The sequence below is a fragment of the Pipistrellus kuhlii genome, unplaced genomic scaffold, assembly GCF_014108245.1.
Source record: "Pipistrellus kuhlii isolate mPipKuh1 unplaced genomic scaffold, mPipKuh1.p scaffold_m20_p_22, whole genome shotgun sequence".
Lineage (NCBI taxonomy): Eukaryota > Metazoa > Chordata > Mammalia > Chiroptera > Vespertilionidae > Pipistrellus > Pipistrellus kuhlii.
In genome coordinates, this window is record NW_023425521.1 from 4,173,932 (window position 1) to 4,194,145 (window position 20,214).

General features: G+C 57.4%; 1 protein-coding gene across 1 annotated transcript; it reads left to right on the top strand.

Annotated features, from left to right (window-relative positions):
- The first annotated feature begins 987 nt into the window (after window positions 1–987).
- ITGA2B (integrin subunit alpha 2b) lies at window positions 988–17,985 on the top strand. Its single transcript, XM_036451658.2, has 30 exons — window positions 988–3,244; window positions 4,960–5,081; window positions 5,170–5,267; window positions 5,374–5,539; window positions 6,714–6,787; window positions 6,841–6,880; window positions 7,233–7,361; window positions 7,726–7,773; window positions 7,891–7,934; window positions 8,046–8,123; window positions 8,245–8,297; window positions 8,571–8,782; window positions 10,766–10,948; window positions 11,187–11,232; window positions 11,310–11,414; window positions 11,496–11,551; window positions 11,643–11,794; window positions 11,922–12,047; window positions 12,404–12,471; window positions 12,618–12,765; window positions 13,948–14,040; window positions 14,289–14,368; window positions 14,667–14,747; window positions 14,868–14,964; window positions 15,058–15,210; window positions 15,312–15,437; window positions 15,966–16,079; window positions 16,385–16,486; window positions 16,716–16,832; window positions 17,774–17,985. The coding sequence occupies exons 1-30, from the start codon at window positions 3,057–3,059 to the stop codon at window positions 17,831–17,833; spliced, it is 3,159 nt and encodes a 1,052-aa protein (XP_036307551.1). The 5' UTR covers window positions 988–3,056; the 3' UTR covers window positions 17,834–17,985.
- The last annotated feature ends 2,229 nt before the right edge of the window (window positions 17,986–20,214 follow it).

Below are 20,214 nucleotides of genomic sequence, written 5' to 3' on the forward strand. Positions count from 1 at the left end.
TCAGTGCCAGCACCTAATAGGCGTTCAATAATTGTGGACTAAATGACGTCTTAACAGAACTTAGTATTCATTGAGGGATTCTAGCACCCTGGTGGCTGATGGGAAAGTGGGAGCAGTGTGTCAGCAGCACTCCTGCCTACAATCTCAGAAAGGAGATTAAGCCAGTTCTGACCCCTGCAGAACACCTGAAGAACAGAATTCTTATTGAATACCACACTCCCTTCCCAACGCTGATGCTCCACCTGTTTCCAATTTTAGTCACTGTTACCATTGTTCTACCAGCCAACAAGGCACCAAAGCTCCGAGTTACTTCACTTTCCCACCACAGCCAGTTACTGATCATGTAATCTCTGCTGTCTCGTTCCTGCCATCCGTTCCTGGGTTTAAGCCTCTCCCATCACCTTTAACTAAGAGGATTGTAGTTGCACTCCATCTGATCTTTTCAGTAAGTTCTGCCTTTTCCAGTTCCTTCTATCCACAGTCAGTGTAATTGTCCAAATCAGAGCACAATTACAAATATATCTCTTATTGTCAGACTTGAAAAGTCTTTATGATTCTCCATATTCTCCAGATTAAAGTTCAAATTCCTTTATAAGGCATTCAAGGACCTTGAGTTGTTGACCCCAGCCTTCCATTCCACCCTAATGTCCTCATGCCCAAGGCCCTTCCCTATAATTGACCTTTATGTCCTGCCTCTCTTAAAAGAGAGTGCCTAGAACTCCATTTTCTGACAAGAGTGTAATGAATAAGAGCATGATTTTAGCCCTAGCCGGTTCGGCTCTGGATAAAGCATTGGCCTGAGGACTCAGGGTCTCCAGTTCAATTCCGGTCAAGGGCGCATGCCTGGGTTGAGGGCTAGATCCCCAGTAGGGGGCGTACAGTAGGCAGCTGGTCAGTGATTCTCATCATAGATGTTTCTCCCTCTTCCTCTTTGAAATCAATAAAAATACTTTTTTAAAAACATGATTTTAGCCTTGGCCTGTTTGGTTTAGTGGATAGAACGTCACCCTGCAGACTAAAGTGTCCTGGGTTTCAATTCCGGTCAAGGGCACATACCTCAATTGCAGGCTCAATCCCTGGGGCACATTTGGGAGGCAACCAATGTGTCTCACATTAATATTTCTCTGTCTCGTCCCCTCCCTTCCAACTCTGAAAATCAATGAGAAAAATATCCTCGGGTGAGTGAGGATTAACCAAGAAATAAAATCCTTTAGAAACAAACATGAATTTAAGCACAAACATGTTTGGATTCACACATTGGCCATGCAAACTTGGGCAATTTGCCTGTAACTCTGTGCCACAGTTTTGGCATTTATGAAATGGGCATAATACTACCTATTTCATAGGAGTTGTTATGAGTAGCATATGATATAAATGATTTCAGCTAGACATAATCTCCACCCTTTTCAAGGCATGCTTTACTCTTCCTCTACTGCAGTTGTGTGTTCATGTCTTAAATCTCTCTTTAAAGATCCTTGGTAAGGGGCCTTTGTATCCCTTACTACTCAGTGCCTTGAACAGAATAAATACTTATTAAAAACTTTAGTGACATGTGACTTAATTTGGGGCCGCGCAGTATACACCAGTAATTACAGTGCTGCTCAGTAGAGGATAGTGGGAAGGTGGTAGGTAAGTATAAAACTGAGTTAAGTATTCATTCTAATAGATGCATTACATGCCTACTGTGGTCCTGGGACTGAGAAATCAGCAGTGAAGAAGGCCTGGACTAAAGTTTAAAGAGCTTCTAGCCTAGTAAGGGGCAGGATTTTGAGCTGTGTGCTGAGGTGGTGAATCGGGAGATTCCAAGATAAGATGGTTGCAATTGATCAGAAAATAGAGCAAAAGAGAATGGCCATGTTCCTGTGCCTTGGCAGATCTTAAATTTCCTTCCTGAGAACCTGTTTTTGGGAGGAGACGTCAATAAGACTTGGCACTCCTCTTCTCACATCCACAGAAAATGACCTTGCCTTCCTACTCAAAACTATTCCTTCCCTTTCCATGTTTGCATCTTCCAATGCTCAGTGCACGCTTCCATTCAGTCTGTCAGCAATACCTATTCCAAGTTGGGCTCTCGGCTAGACTCCAGGCTGCAGTAAAGAACCTTGCTCTCCAGGGATTCATGGACACGATGAAATGAACAGGCCATGATAAACTGTGTGTCAGTTCCAGGGTGCCAGCCTGAAAAGTTGGAGGAGGCTTCCCATTGGCAGTGACCCCACTAGAATCAGTTCTTGATGATTGGACAAGAGCTCTCACCAGAAAGAGTGAAGGGGCCTGCTTTCAACTGGACAGCTGGTGCATAATCACAAAGCCTCTGAGCCAGAACACCCTGATCTGACTCCACTTCATCCCCGTCTCCCTTAGCCCTTCGACCAACATCCATTTGCCATCCCCTCCCCAGCCCTGGCTGCACTGTTTGACCACATTAAGACTTGGCCTGAGGTGGAGGAAGGGTGAGGGAGCTCCTGCACCAATATGACTGACTGAAGCTGCCCAAGGCCCTAAAAGGAAGTGGATAGGTGCCTTATCGAAGAGGATACAGCAGCCCAGGTCTTATCAGGAGCCAGCAGCTTCCTTACTCCTACCCCCACCACTAACCAAGTCATTATGTGCCACAGTAGTGCAGGCAGCTGTGTGGGAGGAAGAGGGGCCATAGAACTGAGCTGGAGTGGAGGTGTACAGACCAGCTAGTTCATGGTTTTACCCTCTCAAGCAGAAAGCCCTGATGGGATAGTAAAATGGTGTGAAGATTTGCATGGTGGCCATAGAAATGGCATGAAGATTCCTGAGACATAGTTGAGAGGCAGAACCAACCAACAAGACTTGGTGATAAACTACTCTCAGGAAAAGGGAGGAGTAGTGGCTTTCAGCCCTCAGCATCCACCCCCAAAGTGGCCTCACCCCCTTCCCTTCCTGGCAATCCTAGAAACCAAATGGGTCCAGGGCCAACTGCCCTGTTCAGTACATTTGATAAGAAAAGACTTCCTGTGGTGGAAACTGAAAGGAAGAGGAAGGAGTTAGTCCATTCCTCCCAAGGAGGTTGAGGGAGAAGGAAGATGGCAAGAGCTTTGTGTCCACTTCATGCCCTCTGGCTTCTGGAGTGGGTGCAGGTGCTCTGGGGACCCGGTGCTGCCCCTGCAGCCTGGGCCTTGAACCTGGACCCAGAGCGGCTCACCTTCTACACAGGCCCCAATGGCAGCCACTTTGGGTTTTCTCTGGACTTCTACAAGGACAACCATGGGAGGTAAGCCTGGGGGAGTGTGGGTGTTGGGAGAAAGATTCTCCCACCATTACTGCTTCTGTGGACCTCAAGTCCCCATGTGTGATAGAGGTTGGGCAAAGTGACTTCTAGGGTCTATTTGTGCTGAGTTCTTGTTAGGAATCCTGGGAGGAAGCTGCTCAGGTGAGGGTGTATGAAGGGGGCACCGAAGAGGAGTTAGACATTGAAACTACAGCAAAAGCAAAGGCAGAACAAAAGTTGGTACCTTATTCTTTCCTCCAAGGGTCAGTTGTATGACCCACTCCACTGCCATCTCCTCTAAACACAGAGAGGAGTGTGCAGGTCTTAAACTGACCTGCAGAACTGCAAAATGATCTACCCACCTTGCTTTTCTACTCCATTTCCCTCCTCCCCAAAAAATGATAGATCGTTGAAAAGAAGCAATAGAATATTGGGCTTGGGGTTAATCAGGCTGTGAGGTCAGATTGCCAAGATGAGAGTCCTGGTTCCTCCTCTGTATAATAGGAGGAACCTGAGCTGGTTCCTTACCGTGGTCGACACGGTGCGCCCCAGCTTTGGGGAGTGGCATTGGCAGACAGCATTCAAGTGTCAGCCCCTTGGTGGACTTCCTCTGCAGAAGAGAGCTGCCTCCCCCAAAGTCCAGTCCCCTTCCCACTGTGACCTGTGGCTAAGGACTGACCGATGAGGAATATGGAGGGAGGTGAGAGGCGTAAGGGTCCAACCCTTTCACCTGAACTGGGAAGAGTTCCGAAGGGTCCTTCTGGTACCAGAGCTCCCAGGATATTTGTGTGGCCGTGGCTGTCACTCAACCTAACTCCTTCCTCCAGCCACTTTTGCTTTTCTCCTTCTATCCACAGCTAGTGGTTTCATAGGCACTACTTAAACATCCCTCATTATTCAGCATATTTTTTGAGCAGCCATTATGAGTTATTTGGCTGGTACCATGCTGAATCCCTCATACATTTACTTCACTTACTTCTAGAAGCATTAATTGGTTGGTATTGTCCCCAATTTTCATATGGCAGAGCTGTGGTTAGATCTACTAGGGCCCTCAGCAATATCAGCACCACCACCACCACCACCACCACCCCCACCCCCACCCCCCGCTCCTTTAGAGATACCCACTAGCTTCCCTTGACCTTCAGTTCAGGTCAAGGGCAGGTACCTTGGGTTGCAGGCTCCATCCCAGGCCCTGGTGGAAGGTAACCAATCGGTTGAAGTGTATCTCTCACATCAGTGTTTCTGTGTGTGTGTGTGTCTCCCCTTCCCACACTCTCTAAAAACCAATGGAAAAATATCCTCAGGTGAGGATTAACAGAAAAAACAAAACAAAAAAAAAACCTAGCTCTCAAAAGGCATCTGGTAACAGTTTAAGGTTCCAAGACTCATAAACCCCCCTGGCTTTTTTTTTTTTGTGTGTGTGTGGGGGGGGGGGGGGGAGGATGCGGAGCTTAGGATGTCTTTTTCAGCAAGGATATCAAACCCCTTGAATTAATACCAAATCCAGCCTTCCATTAACTCTCTGGGTTTGGGGGCATGTCATTTACCCTCTGGGAATCGATTTCATGGACCATAAAGTGAAAAGATTGGCCTCTAGGGTCTGAAATCTCTTTAAGGAAATGGGATCCAGTGTCCCCCTTCAGGGGAGTGCTTCCTGCGGGTCACTGGGACGTGGGTGCCCGGAGCGCGCTCCGTGCTCACGCAGCTTTCCTGCACAGCGTGGCCATCGCGGTGGGCGCCCCGCGGGTCCAGGGCCGCAGTCAAGAGGAGACCGGCGGCGTGTTCCTGTGCCCCTGGCGGGCCGAGGGCGCCCCGTGCTCTCCTCTGCTCTTCGATCTCAGTGAGTCCCGGGCCAGGGGGGCGAGGGAGGGGCCAGAGGGAGCGTGGGCAGCCGGGCTGCCACGCCCCGTCCCTCTTGTGCCCTCCAGATGATGAGACCCGGAAAGTGGACTCCCAGACTTTCCAAACCTTCAAGGCCGGGCAAGGACTGGGGGCGTCGGTCGTCAGCTGGAAGGACTACATTGTGGTGGGCAGCGCGGGTCGGGAGGCCCGGAGTGGTGGGGGGCAGGGACATGTTGGGAGGGAGGGCACATGGAACCCTTGTCCCGCCTTTCCCACGCCCGCGGCCCCAGGCCTGCGCGCCCTGGCTGCACTGGAACGTGGTGGAGAAGACGGAGGAGGCCGAGAAGACGCCCGTGGGAGGCTGCTTCCTGGCGCAGCTGCAGAGCGCCGGCCGCGCCGAGTTCTCGCCGTGCCGGGACAACACCATGAGCCGGGACCACCATAAAAAAAATTACTGTGAGCTCCGCTCTCCCAACCCCGCCACCTGGCCCGGCCCTCATTCCCGACCCTCTCCCAGCGCCCCTGGCCTTCCCTCCGCGGCCGGCGCACTGCCCGCTCCGAGCCGCGCCCTCCACCCGCCCGCCACCTGCAGCCAAGGCCCCGCCCCCTGTCACCCCTGGTCCCGCCCCTGTCACTCCTGACCCCGCCCCTGTCACCCCTGGCCCCGCCTCTGTCACTCCTGGTCCCGCCCTGTCACCCTGACCCCGCCCTCTGTCACCCCTGGTCCCGCCTCTGTCACTCCTGGTCCCGCCCTGTCACCCTGACCCCGCCCTCTGTCACTCCTGACCCCGCCCCTGTCACCCCTGGCCCCGCCCCCTGTCACCCCTGGTCCCGCCTCTGTCACTCCTGGTCCCGCCCTGTCACCCTGACCCCGCCCTCTGTCACCCCTGGTCCCGCCTCTGTCACTCCTGGTCCCGCCCTGTCACCCTGACCCCGCCCTCTGTCACCCCTGGTCCCGCCCCTGTCACTCCTGACCCCGCCCCTGTCACCCCTGGTCCCGCCCTGTCACCCTGACCCCGCCCCCTGTCACCCCTGGCCCCGCCTCTGTCACTCCTGGTCCCGCCCTGTCACCCTGACCCCGCCCTCTGTCATCCCGGGCCCCGCCCCGCCCGGGCAAGAGTTTACTTTTTGTTATTTTACTGGTTGGTTTTAAAGACCGGGAGGCAATCACGGTGTGCTGCTCCCCTTAGTTATGCATTCACTGGTTGGTTCTTGTATGGCCCTGACCGGGATCCAACCGGAAATCTTGGCGAATGGGGAGGATGCTCCAACCCACTGAGCCACCCGGCTAGGGCCAGCGCAGCTCCACCTCCCGCCGCTGGAGACCCTGCCCCCGCCCCCCCTCGTGACCTCCCCGCCCTCGGTGACCCTCCCCCCGTCCCCGGTGACCCTCCCCCGCCCTCGGTGACCCTCCCCCCGTCCCCGGTGACCCTCCCCCGCCCCCGGTGACCCTCCCCCCGCTCCCGGTGACCCGCCCCCGCCCCCGGTGACCCTCCCCCCGCCCCCGGTGACCCTCCCCCGCCCCCGGTGACCCTCCCCCCGCTCCCGGTGACCCGCCCCCGCCCCCGGTGACCCTCCCCCGCCCCCGGTGACCCTCCCACGCCCCCGGTGACCCTCCCCCGCCCTCCAGGGGAAGACAAGCGCTACTGTGAAGCGGGCTTCAGCGCAGCCGTCACCCAGGCAAGGAGCGAGCCCGTCGGGGGGGTGGAGGGGGGCGATCCCAGCAGGGCACTAACACTGGCTATTTCCTTTGGGAGCAGAGAGTGGCTCGGGCCCCCGGCGGACTTTTCTTGGTATGTTGGGAGGTGTGTGTGTATCTCCCGTAACCCCACTCGTGCCCCGGTCAAATCTCTCTCTCTAGAATCCTCCCTCTTTTCTGTTGATCTAAATTTCCTCTCTCTCCCCTTCTCTCTCTCTCTCTCCCTTCTCTCTCGCTCCCTCTTTCTGTCTTCTCTCCTCTCTCTCTCTCTCTCTCTCTCTCCCCTCTCCCTCTCTCTCTCTCTCTTACTCTCTCTCTCTCTCTCTCTCCTCTTAATCGCTCTACTCGTCTCTCTCTCTCTCTCTCTCTCTCTCTCTCTCTCTCTCTCTCTCTCTCTCCCCCTCGGCCTGGGGGGACCCCGGAAGCTCACACCCCTGACCCACACCCCAGGCCTCCTGGCGCGGGCTCCCATCGCGGACATCTTCCAGAGTTACCGCCCCGGCACCCTCCTGTGGCACGTGGGCACCCAGAACCTCACCGTAGACTCCAGCGACCCCGCGTTCTTCGATGGCTACCGGGGTACCCGCCCCACCGCGGGGCCCCGCACTCCGGGTCCCCCTCCCCGCCATCCCGCCCGCCCGCCCCGCGCCCCAGGCGGCCCAGCCTCTGCCCGCCCCCGCCCCCCCATCCACCCCAATCCGCCCAACTCCCACCCCCGCCCCCCGCCCCCCGCGGGGCCCGGCACTCCGGGTCCCCCTCCCCGCCATCCCGCCCGCCCGCCCCGCGCCCCAGGCGGCCCAGCCTCTGCCCCCCCCCCGCCCCAGGGCTCGGCCTCCCCCGCCCCCCGCCCGCGCACACAGCAGCTTTGCACGGGAGGGAGGGGGGGTCTGAGCGCCTCCCTCCCCGCTTTGCCCTCCAAAAGCCAATGGCTCTGTGCCTTCAGGGTACTCGGTGGCCGTGGGCGAGTTCGACGGGAACCTCAACACCACAGGCAAGAGCCCCCTTAGGGGCGGGGCCGGGGGGCCCAGCCCGGGAGGAGCACCCCCCCCCCCGGGAGGGGATGGCGGGGGGCAGGGGCCAAACCTCATGGCTGGGCCGCTCTCCCCAGAGTATGTCTTCGGCGCCCCCGCCTGGAGCTGGACCCTGGGAGCCGTGAGTGCCCCCTGACCCTGCCCTGAATCCGCCCCCCACCTCTGCCCTTTGCCCCGGGGGGGGGCGGGGGGAGGGAGAGGGGGGGGGGCGCCCTCACCGCCGCCCCCGCAGGTGGAGGTCCTGCGCTGGAACCACCGGACGCTGCACCGGACGCCGCACCAGACGCTGCACCGAGTGCACGGCGAGCAGGTGCGGCCCTCCCCACGGGGCCCGAAGCGGGCGGGCCCAGGACACGCCGCGGGGTGCGGGCGATGACTGAGGGAGGGGGTCTGGGCGGGAATTAAGGGGCGTCTCGCCTTTCTTCCTGCAGGTGGCTTCGTATTTCGGGCACTCGGTGGCCGTCACTGACGTCAACGGGGATGGGTGAGGAGGGGCGCCCCAACCCTACCCAGCCGAGTCCCCCGTTACCAGAGTCTGAACCGCCCTAGGCTCCTCCTCCACCAGCCCTCACTCCCGGTGGCCTGGCCCTGAGCATCCCCTAGCCACCGCCTCCCCACCCCTCCCCCACCCCACCCTCATCCCCCACTCCATCCTCACCCCCCACCCCTACCCCACCTATTCCTCCTCCACCCCCATCCCCCCACTCCATCCTCACCCCTCCCCACCCCCACGTAACCGCAACCGCGCGGCCCGCAGGAGGCACGACCTGCTGGTGGGTGCACCCCTGTACATGGACAGCCGTGCGGACCGCAAGCTGGCCGAGGTGGGGCGCGTGTACCTGTTCCTGCAGCCTCGGGGCTCCCACCCGCTGGGCGCCCCCAGCCTCCTCCTGACTGGCACCCAGCTCTATGGGCGATTTGGCTCAGCCATCGCGCCTCTGGGAGACCTCAACCGGGATGGCTACAACGGTAAGAGAGGAGCGGGCCCCCTGCTGCCTGGAGGCTGTGAGGTCCGTGGTTCGGACCTGAGGCCTCAGGAGCCAGGGAGAGTTTCAAGCAAACAGACTCGGATTTGTTCGCATTCGTCCAGGCAAAGGAATTGGGGGCGGGGGGCGGGGGGAGCAGGAGGGATCCTTCACTGCCTGGAACTCCTCAGGCTAGACAGCAAATTTAGGGAGGTGATATGGGAGGTGTCAGCAGTTCAGCTCTGGACCTGTTCGGTCCTGAAGGACTTGCCCCATTAGGCAGACATAGGCTAGCACAGGTGAGTGTAGCTTCCACCAGAAAGGTCTGAATGGGAAATAGGGGCGGGGGGTGGGAGGTCCTGGGAGCCTGTGATGTGAGGAGAGGCCCAGGCCCGAGCCCTGGGAAGCAAGAGCACTGAGGGGCCTCCCAGAGGAAGTGAGTCTGGAAAGGAGACAGAGGACTGTCCAGAGGGAAAGGAGAAAACAAGATCTGATGGCCCAAACGCAAAGGAAGAGCGTCCTCTAAGCAGAAGGAAGGAGGTCAGAGGCTCCAGGTGTTTCTGAGAGGTGCAGTCCGATGGGGCTGGAGAAGTATCGGTGGGTTTTAACAAGAAGGTTGCTGACGACAGCGACAGCGACAGCGACAACGACAGCGACAAGAACTGACTCAGGCCTGGGCAGGGACAGAAACCAAAGCGCCAGGGGGCAACGTACGAATGGAAATGGAGAATTGGAGGCAGCCAGTGCAAACAGCTCCTTCAACCAGTTTGTGAAAAAGAAAAAGAAAAATTACTGAAAGGAGAAGGAGGGTCAAGGGAAGGCTGTTTTAATTTCAGAGTATGGAGAAGGAAAGTGATCTGTGGGGAAACGGAGGATGGAAGAGAGAGCTGGAGGAGGGTCCCCTCAATGCCCGGGGGATGTGGGTGGGATGCTAAGCCCAGCAGCAGGGCCCAGGAGGGACAACTATTCCAAGGTCAGATGGGAGCGTGTGGAATTATAGTAAAAGAGTTGGGCTGCTTCTCTCTGTTTTTAAAAAATATATATATTTTATTGATTTTTTTATAGAGAAGAAGGGAGAGTGACAGAGAGTTAGAAACATCGATGAGAGAGAAACATTGATCAGCTGCCTCCTGCACACCCCCTCCTGAGGATGTGCCTGCAATCAAGGTACATGCCTTTGACCGGAATCGAACCTGGGACCCTTGAGTCCGCAGGCTGACGCTCTCTCCACTGAGCCAAACCAGCTAAGGCTACTGTTTTTATAATAATCCTATTTGATGGGTCTCTCTCTGACCCAATTGTAAACTCCTGAAGGGCAGGACAGCTGCCTTCTTCTTTTTTAATATATTTTATTGATTTTTTACAGAGAAGGAAGAGATAGTTAGAAACATTGATGAGCCGAAACCGGTTTGGCTCAGTGGATAGAGCGTTGGCCTGCGAACTGAAAGGTCCCAGGTTCGATTCCGGTCAAAGGCATGTACCTTGGTTGCGGGCACATGCCCGGTGGGGGGTGTGCAGGAGGCAGCTGATCAATGATTCTCTCTCATTGATGTTTCTGACTCTCTATCCCTCTCTCTTCCTCTCTGTAAAAATATCAATTATATATATATATATATATATATATATATATATATATATATACATATATATATATATATATATATATATATATATATATATATATATATATAAGAGAAGAAAAGAAACATTGATGAGAGAGAAACATCGATCAGCTGCCTCCTGCACACTCCCTACTGGGGATGTGCCCACAACCAGAATCGAACCTGGGACCCTTGAGTCCACAGCTCGATCGATGCTCTATCCACTGAGCCAAACTAGATAAGGCAACTGCCTTCTTGACCCAGATCTTTGTATCTCTCCCCTGGTCCACTGGGGTCTGCCCAGTGTAAGAGCTCCTGGAAGTTTACGGGGCCACCTGGGGAGACTGGGGACAAACAGCCCCCTCTCTTTCTGCTGTTCCTTCCAGATGTTGCCGTGGCCGCCCCCTACGGGGGTCCCAGTGGTCGGGGCCAAGTGCAGGTGTTCCTGGGTCAGAGCGAGGGGCTCAGCCCGCGCCCCTCCCAGGTCCTGGACAGCCCCTTCTCCTCGGGCTCCGGCTTCGGCTTCTCCCTGCGAGGCGCCGCAGACATCGATGACAATGGATACCCAGGTGCCCGGGAACGCCTCCCGCTAAACAAAGAGAGCCCGCAAGCATTCGCCGGAGATGCCAGGAGACACAGCCAGGGGCCTGTGCCCCATTGCGAGCTCTGGCCCATCTATGGGGCAGGGATGCCAGAGAGGGGGGTGGTCAAACCTCCAAGGGGGGAAGTGATTTGGGAATCCCTGGGGAGATGGGGACTTCATGCCCTCTCTGCTGACCAATTCTGACCTCCTTCCAACATCCGCAGACCTGTTGGTGGGCGCATATGGGGCTGACCGGGTGGCTGTGTACAGGTGAGCCCTGACCCCGGGGATGGGGTGGGCAGGAGGCCAGGAAGGGCCACAACAGCAAGCCAACCCCCTCCCAACAGAGCTCAGCCGGTGGTGAAGGCCACTGTGCAGCTGCTGGTGCAAGGTTCGCTGAATCCTGCCGTGAAGGACTGTGTCCTGCCCAAGACCAAGACACCCGTGAGCTGGTGAGGAGACGGAGGGCAGGGCCCGGCGGGATCTGGGACCTAAGGGGCCCAAACCCCTGAGCCCCACTCACGTCTCTGCAGCTTTAACATCCAGGTGTGTGTCGGAGCCACCGGACACAACGTTCCTCAGAAGCTGCGTGAGTGGCAGGGTGGGCGCAGGCGGGAGGCGGCCGGGCGCCCCTGGAGGCTGGCCGGGGAGACCCTGACCCTCCCTGCCGGCCCTGCCAGGCCTGAACGCCGAGCTGCAGCTGGACCGGCAGAAGCCCCGCCAGGGCCGGAGGGTGCTGCTGCTGAACTCCCAGCAGGCGGGCACCACCCTGCACCTGGACCTGGGAGGCAGGCTCAGCCCCATCTGCCACACCACCACGGCCTTCCTCCGGGTACGGGCCGGGCACGGGCGGGGCTGGGTGTGCGAGCTGCTCGGTACCGGCTGGGCGCTGCGGCCCGGGGGCGGTCAGCGGTAGGGAACACGGTAGCACCATGGCCTGATTCCTGTCCCCTCCCTAGGACGAGGCCGACTTCCGGGACAAGCTGAGCCCCATTGTGCTCAGCGTCAACGTATCCCTGCAGCCGGAGGCGGATGGACTCGCGCCGGCTCTTGTGCTGCATGGAGACACCCACGTCCAGGAGCAGGTGGGGGAGGAGGGGGGCAGGCTCAGTCCAGGGAGGGAAAGGACCCCTGCCAGACAGTCAGGGTTAGGGTTAGTGTCCAAGTGGTCACATGAACCCCAAAACCTGGATGTCGCCTCTAATCTCTAACGTCGCTCTAAACCCTAATGGAAACCCCAACACTTTAATGTCCCCTAAACCCCAAGGGTTGACGTCACCCCAAAACTCTGATATAAACTCTGGTGTCACCACCTAAACCATGACATCATCCCAAACCCCAAAGCCCCGAGGTCACCTCAACACTCCTTCGTTCTCAGATCTCCTCATCCCCTGACCTCACCTGCCCCCAACTTACCCCCATGCCCTCATGTGCCCCCCAGACCCGCATCATCCTGGACTGCGGGGAGGACGACCTGTGTGTGCCCCAGCTTCAGCTCGCCGCCAGCCTGTGAGACCCCCCCCCCTGCCCTCCCCGGCCCGCCTGCCCATGACACCTCCTCCCCACCGGGGGTGTCACACACCCACACGCTGCCTCGCCCCTCCTCCTCCCGGACCCTGGGCCTGGACACAGCCTCTCACTCCTTCCCCCTCCAGGAAGAACACCCCGCTCCTAATCGGAGCCGATAATGTGCTGGAGCTAAAGATCGACGCAGCCAACGAGGGGGAAGGGGCCTACGAGGCCGAGCTGGCTGTGCACCTGCCCGACGGCGCCCACTACATGCGGGCCGTCAGCGACGTCCAGGTGAGGCCCCCCCCGGAGAGGGGGGTTCTGGGACCTGGAGGTACAGGCCTTCCCCACCCAGAGAACCCCACTGCCCAGGCTTTGCTGTAAGAGCTGTGATCTTTCCATTTTATTTTATTTTTTTACTTGGAAGAGGATTACTTGCTAATGATCCAAAATTCAAGAACTTTATTATAAAACTCACATCAAAATGGTTCAGGAAGCCCTGGCCAGTGTGGCTCAGTTGGTTGGAGCATCGCCCGGTACACCAAAAGGTTGTGGGCTCGATTGCCTGTCAGGACACATAACTAAGCTGCAGGTTTGATCCCCAGTCAGGGTATATACGGAAGGCAATCAATTGATGTCTGTTTCTCTCTCTCTCTCTCTCTCTCTCTCTCTCTCTCTCCTCCTCCTCCTCCTCCCTCTCCCTCCTCCCTCTATCTCTCTCTCTCTCTCTCTCTCTCTCTCTCTCTCTCTCTCTCTCTCCCCCCCCCCCCCGTCTCTAAAATCAATAATATATGTCCTCCAATGGGGATTAAGAAACAAAAAAAGGCTCAGGAACTACATGTTAACAGGAACCTCTGTTAAAGTTTGGTCAATTTCCTTCTAGTCTTTTTTCTCAACATTGACAGACACGCATTTATTTGTTTGTTTTAGAGAGGGAGCGAGACACATGAATTTGTTGTTCCACTTTTTTATGCATTCATTGGTAGATTCTTAAAAAAAAAAAACAAGAAATATCCGATCGAGCCTACAGCCCGGGCATGTGCCTTTGACCTGAAGTAAACCCGGGACCCTTAAGTCTGCAGGCGGATGCTCCGTCCACTGAGCTAAACCGGCGAGGGCCCGTTGGTCTATTCTTGTATGTGACCTGACCAGGGATCAAACCCGAAACCTTGGTGTGACATGAGGACGCTCTAACCAACTGAGCTACCTGGCCAGAGCCACATATTTCTTTATTTTGTTGAGGTCGTTTCTAACAATGGCATCATAGTCTAACGTTTAGTGGGTGTGACTACCAAAAAATCATAAAGAATGATAACGTGCTAGAGTGCTACGTAAGCAGAATGTAACAGTCCCTCGTGCCCCATCCCTAGAGCCCCCCCCCCGCCCTGGCACAGTCTTTCCCAGACTCTCCGAGGAGCTTCCGTTCGTTGGGGCTGCTCTGTAACCAAACCCTTTCTTGGAACTACCCACTGGCAGGGCTTTGAGAGGCTGGTCTGCAACCAGAAGAAGGAGAACGAGACCAAGGTGGTGCTGTGCGAGCTGGGCAACCCCATGAAGAGGAACGCCCGGGTGAGCTGCTGAGTCCTGGACGCCGGGCTCCTCCGCCAGGGCCTCCACCACAGCCGGTGTCAGTGCCGGGTTTGGAATCAGCCCGGGCCGGGTCCTGGTCCTCACACTCCCTGGCCGTGCCATCCTGGAGGAGTGGGCTCTGAGTAAAACGGAGATCCTGATGGTGGCCGTGGCGGAGGAGGCCTGGAGGCCACACTCCGTGCCCAGAGGGGGCCTTTGGGCGGTGACTGGCCCTCCCGGTCTCTCAGATAGGAATCACCATGCTGGTGAGCGTGGAGAACCTGGAAGAGGCTGGGGAGCACGTGTCCTTCTGGCTGCAGATCAGGAGGTACGGGCCGGGAGCGCCGGATGCGGAGACACTCAGGCAACCTCCGTGCAGAAGGGTCTTCTGGGTGGCCGGCTCTTCAGACTTTCCTATTCCCTTTCTTCCGCCGAGACTTGTTTCTGAGTCGTGGAGCCCCAAAGAGAAGTTCTTTTCCAGGTCAAAGCTTTGAGTGGTAAAAAAAAAAAAAAAAAAAGAGTTAGGTCTTCCTCAGCCCCCCGAAATTCGCCCCCGCCCCCGGAGAGTTCTGAGGTTCCCGGGCTGGTGTCCCTGACCCGCCTCTCCTCGCCCCCTCTCCCCCCAGCAAGAACAGCCAGAATCCGAACAGCGAGGTCCTGCCGCTGGATGTGCCTGTCCGTGCGGACGCCCATGTGGAGCTTCGAGGGTGAGAGGCCTGGGGAGGAAAAGGGAGAGGCAGGCAGAGCCCGGGGTTTGAGGGGTCCTGGGGGGACTCCCGCAGCACGTCAGGGGCTCACGCTTACGCCGGGAGCCTGGGCCCCTGCAGGAGCTCCTTCCCAGCCTTCCTGGTGGTGGCGGCAGAAGAAGGCAACAGGGAGAACGTCTCAGACACCCGGGGCCCCAAAGTGGAGCACACCTATGAGGTAGGGAGGAGCCCTGGGCCCGGGCTGGGGGGGAGGGTCCCCGGAATTACAGGCCAGGCCCTGAGCCACCTACTATTCTACCGCCCCCACCAGCTCCACAACAACGGCCCGAGCTCTGTCAGCGGCCTCCACCTCAGCATCCACCTCCCTGGCCAGTCCCGGGCCTCCGACCTGCTCTACATCCTGGACATACAGCCTCAGGGGGGGCTTCAGTGCACCCCACAGCCCTCTCCCAACCCCCTCAAGGTGAGCCTGGGTGGAAGAAGGGGCTGTGGGGGGGGTCCCAGCCCATCAACCCGGGGGAGTCGGGCAGAGGGTGGGACCTGACAGCTTCTCTGCCTCCCCAGCTGGACTTGGGGGTGCCCACCCCAGCTCCTTCCCCCGTTTCCCGGGGCCACCACAAGCGGGAGCGCAGGCAGGCCTTCCTGTCAGGATCCAAGCAGCCATCCAGGCTTCAGGATCCAGTTCTTGTGGTGAGCAGGCTCTGCGGTCTCCCAGTGGGGTCTCCTCTCCCTGGAGCCCCGGGGTTGAGGGGATGGGAGGCAGAGAGGCCTGCGAGTGATGTGGGCCTCTGGCTGGCCACTACTGTCCGTTTGTGCTGGTCTCTGTCTGGGGCGGGGCGGGGCGGGGAGACTGGCATTTCTTTAACCCTACCAGACCTGAGGCCCTGAACCTAACCGTCCCCTATAACTGGGCCCCTGAGCTAAGGAGTCCCAGCACACTCACACGAATGAATACCCGCCAAAAGTCCCGGGTATTGAATACTGTGCGGTGGCCCACCTCTTCCGCCCCCCCCTGGAGGCCCTGGGAACAACTCCATCCAGAGAGAACGTCTGGAGTTTGGATCTGAGGCCCTTCCTGAGGGGAGGCCCAAGCTCCCTGACCGCCCCTCCCACACATGCACCCACACTCCGCTTCCCCACCCGCTCTGTGCCGGGTCCTTGGGGTGGGGGAGTGCCAGGTCAGGCGGCGCCCATCTAACTAATTAATCACTCCCGCAGAGCTGTGACTCGGCGCCCTGCACCGTGGTGCAGTGTGAGCTGCAGGAGATGGAGCGCGGGCAGCGAGCCATGGTCACGGTGCACGCCGTCCTGTGGCTGCCCAGCCTCCGCCAGGTGGGCGTGGCGCTGGGGCGGGGCCTTCTGGGGCGGGGTCTTCTGGGGCGGGGCCTGAGCAAGCTTTGCGGAGAGGCGGGGCTTTGGGCGCGGGAGGAAAGTAAAGACCAGGTTTACTTTGTTTTCTTTTCTTTTCTTTCTTTTTATTTTTTATTTTTTATTAATTGTCCATTGGCGGGGGCGGGGACGGTTTAATTTGAAGGGGATGGGATTAGGGCAGGGGCAGGCTCCCCGGGTTGGGGGGTCAGGAGCTGGGACTCCTGCACCCAATAGGCCTGTGTGAATGGCTCCCCCACCCCATCCAGAGGCCGCTGGATCAGTTTGTGCTGCAGTCGCAGGCCTGGTTCAATGTCTCCTCCCTGCCCTACACCGTGCCCGCCCTCCGCCTGCCCCGCGGGGAAGCCCTGGTGAGTGTGGCAGAGTGCTGTCAGGGAGGGGAGTCCTGTAGGACAGGACCCACTGGCCATCCGTGTCCTTCCGGCGGAGGAGGGCGGGGCCGCCTGGGTCTGAAGGGTCAGACTGGTAGGTGGCTGGGCTAGGGGTCCCCACCCCACGGGTTTGGGTTTTGGGGAGAGGCAGGTGTCCAGGTGACTGAGGACACACGGTGACTGAGGACACACGCCGGTGTGTCCTCAGGTCAAGACGCAGCTGCTTCGGGCCTTGGAGGAGCGGGACATTCCGCTCTGGTGGGTGCTGGTCGGCGTGCTGAGCGGCCTGCTGCTGCTCACACTCCTGGTCCTGGCCATGTGGAAGGTGAGGCAGAGGGAGGGAGGGTTCCTGATGGGCACAGACGTGGCCCTGCCCACCCACCCACCCAGGGAGGCCGAGAGAGGCCAACTGATCTACATCTCCATTATTATTTGTAAATATATTTTATTTCAGAGAGGAAGGGAGAGGGAGATAGAAACATCAATGATGAGAGAGAATCATTGATCAGCTGCCTCCTGCATGCCCCCTCCTGGGGATCGAGCCCACAACCCGGGCATGTGTCCTTGTCAGGAGTCAAACCCAAAGACCCTTCAGCCCACAGGCCGACGCTCTAGCCACGGAGTCAAACTGGCTAGGGCTGCATCTCCGTTACTAGACTCATTCTCCAGAGGACCTCTTCCCGGGAGGGACAGACTCCGGGAGGAGGTGGCACCTGGGGTTCCAAGTCCTTTAGACCCCTCGCCCCTGCGAGGAAGTCTGGGAAGGAGTCCTGCCTCCAGGGGCTCCCTGGCTGCTGTGGAGGACAGGGTTCGCCTCCCCCTGCCCTTTGTCAGGTCTGACCCAGACCTGCCCCCTGCTCCCTGCTCCTCTGAGGCCTGCGGGCCCCTCTCTCCTCTGTGCCTGGAGAACCAGTGGGCTGGTCTCAAGCTCACTCAGGTGCCACGCCCTGGGAAACATGGTGCTCTTAGGGAAAACCACACTTTAGACTTATAATAAAATAAGTATGTATCTTCATGCACTTGAGTCATCTAGAGACAATACAACCTTCAGTATTTAAGAAAAATTCAGGGAAGAAAAAGTAAATGGTTACATCTATTATCCCTAAATGGGGAAAGGCCTTCGTTTGTGCAAACAGCCGGTCCGTGTTTTGTGCCGGTCCGGGGGGACCGCCTGGCTGGCTGGCTGCTCGCACAATTGCTTCTTCCAGTGCTGCCCTGGGGCCAGGGTCATCCCTGTGACCTGGCCCTGGCCCTGTGCTCCCCCAGGCTGGCTTCTTCAAGCGGAATCGGCCCCCGCTGGAGGAAGACGATGAAGAGGAGGAGTGACGGTGCACCAGGCGTTGTCCTGCAGGAAGGCGGCCGTGATGCCTGCTCTGCCCCTTCTCAGAGGCCCCCAGCTCTGCTCGCCCGCAGGCTGGAGCTGCTCCATGGAGGCTCCCAGCAGAGCTGGGCCACCTCCTTTCTTGCTGCCAAATAAAGCGCTGAGCCCCACCCCAGTGTGTGCTTCCTTTGGGGGTTAGGGGAGGAGAGGGAACCTGGGGCTGCTAGACGTGAGCAGACGGCATCTGTGAGGGCAAAGGGCAGATGACTGTCTTTGAGGGGGGTCAGGGGGTAAACGTGGGGGTGGGACAAGGGAGGGGGGGGGCAGTGCCTCCAGGTGAGCCCGGAGGGGATGGAGGTGTTTGAGGATGGCGGGGAGGATGGCACAGTCGGCAGGCAGGGTCCCTGGTGGGCAGCTTTAAACATTATTTTATGATTTTGGAGAGAGAAACATCACGAAAAGAGCATGTTCTCCCCAGCTCCCATTTTTTTAAAAAGCCTTTAAAGCTGTATTCAGAGCGAGAAGGGGCAGAGAGGGAAGCTAAGCTCTCCTCCTGAGGAAGGCAGTGACAGTTTCTTCTCCCCCACCAAGGAGAAGTTAGGAAATAGGCGCCAGGCAGGAAGACCCCGGAGGGCCAGGAGGGGAGGGCACTGAGATTGGAGCAGGAAGTAGTGGTGGGGGATCCACCTGGAACCCGGAGAGACTTGTGGATTCATGTGTCCAATAAATATTTATTGAGCACCTACTACGTGCCTGGCACCTTCCCAGTGCTGGGATGGAACAGGGAACAACAGAAAAGTCCCTGCCCTCACGGGACTTCCATCTAATCAGGGGCAAAGAGAGAGAAATCCTATATAATAAAAGACTAATATGCAAATTGTCCCCGGGACCAGGAGTTCGACCAGAGGGCAGGACCAGCCGGCCAACCGCCCACAGCCCCTCCCCCAAGGCTGGCAGCCAGCAGCCGCTAGGGACCCTGCTGTGCACAGATTTCATGCACTGGGCCTCTAGTACATAAACAGACAAATAAATACATGTATGGTCAGTGGTGGTTAGTGATAGGAATAAAAATAAAAATAATGATAAAAATAAAAAAAGATTTTTAAAGATTTTAAAAAATAAAAATAAACTAGTGCTGAAACCAGTTTGGCTCAATGGATAGAGTGTTGGCCTGCGGACTGAAAGGTCCCAGGTTCGATTCTGGCTGAGGGCATGTACCTTGGTTGCGGGCACATCCCCAGTAGGGGGTGTGCAAGAGGCAGCTGATGGATGTTTCTCTCTCATCGATGTTTCTAACTCTCTATCCCTCTCTCTTCCTCTCTGTAAAAAATTAATAAAATAATAATAATGAAAAAAAGATAGGGAGCTGGTGATAGGATTACGTGGGTGCTGGGAGCAGGCTGACTTTATAGGCAGAATGTCAGGAAAGGCCCCTCGCAAGAGGTGAGCAGAGACGTGAATGAAGGAGCCAGGCGGCTATGGGAAATAAAGGGCCCTGGACAGAAAGAGCAGCCAGCGGAAGGCCCTGAGTGGGAGCAGGCTTGATGTGTTCACGGAAAAGCAAGGAGGCCGGTGGGCAGGAGGCAGGTGAGGAACCCGGAGGTGGGGTCAGTGGTGGGGGCAGCCAGGCAGCCCCTGTGACCCAGGAGAGAACTTCGGACTTGGTGCTTAGTGTTAGGGGAAGCCATTAGCGGACAGGACAGGCTTACCTCACAGGTGCTGCTCCCAACAGGGAAAAGGCAGATTCTGAACAGAACGGAACCACTGGACATCCATGCATGGCGAGTTTCAGAATAGGTTCCTAGCTGGGTGACTGAACACTTAGGAAAAGATTAAGCCGAGGTCCTTGAGCACCAGCCAAGTTCCAGTCCCTCTGCCATGGCCATTGGATGGCCCCAGACGGTTTATCTTGATCCAGCAGAGCATTTGGCGTTTGTCTTCAGATACACAAGACAGCAATGTGAGCCGGACGACAGAGACTCGGATTGAAAACTGGACGGTTTTGATAAAGCTGACGGGTGATGTCTCGATGGGGGTGTCCCAAAGCTCCCTCCTAGCCCTGGGCTGCTCGGTGTGTCAGTCCCTTCACCCTGCAGGTGGCTGCTGGCCGAGAGCGGGCGCCATGCGATGGGTGACTGAGGCGGAGGCAGGCGGCCCTGACAGATTGTAAAGTTGGGTCAGAACCAACAAGATGAAACGCACTGGGGAAATTCACAGCTAAATCCTGTGTGAGGTTCCAACTGTTTGGTTACATAAGAATGGGAACTGGGAAATCTGGTTAGATGGAAATTTATGAGAGGGGAAAGGAAAGGAAGAAAGACGGGAGGGAGGGAGGGAGGGAGGGAGGGAAAATTCGGTTGTTTCTTCCACAGTCTCAAAACAAGGT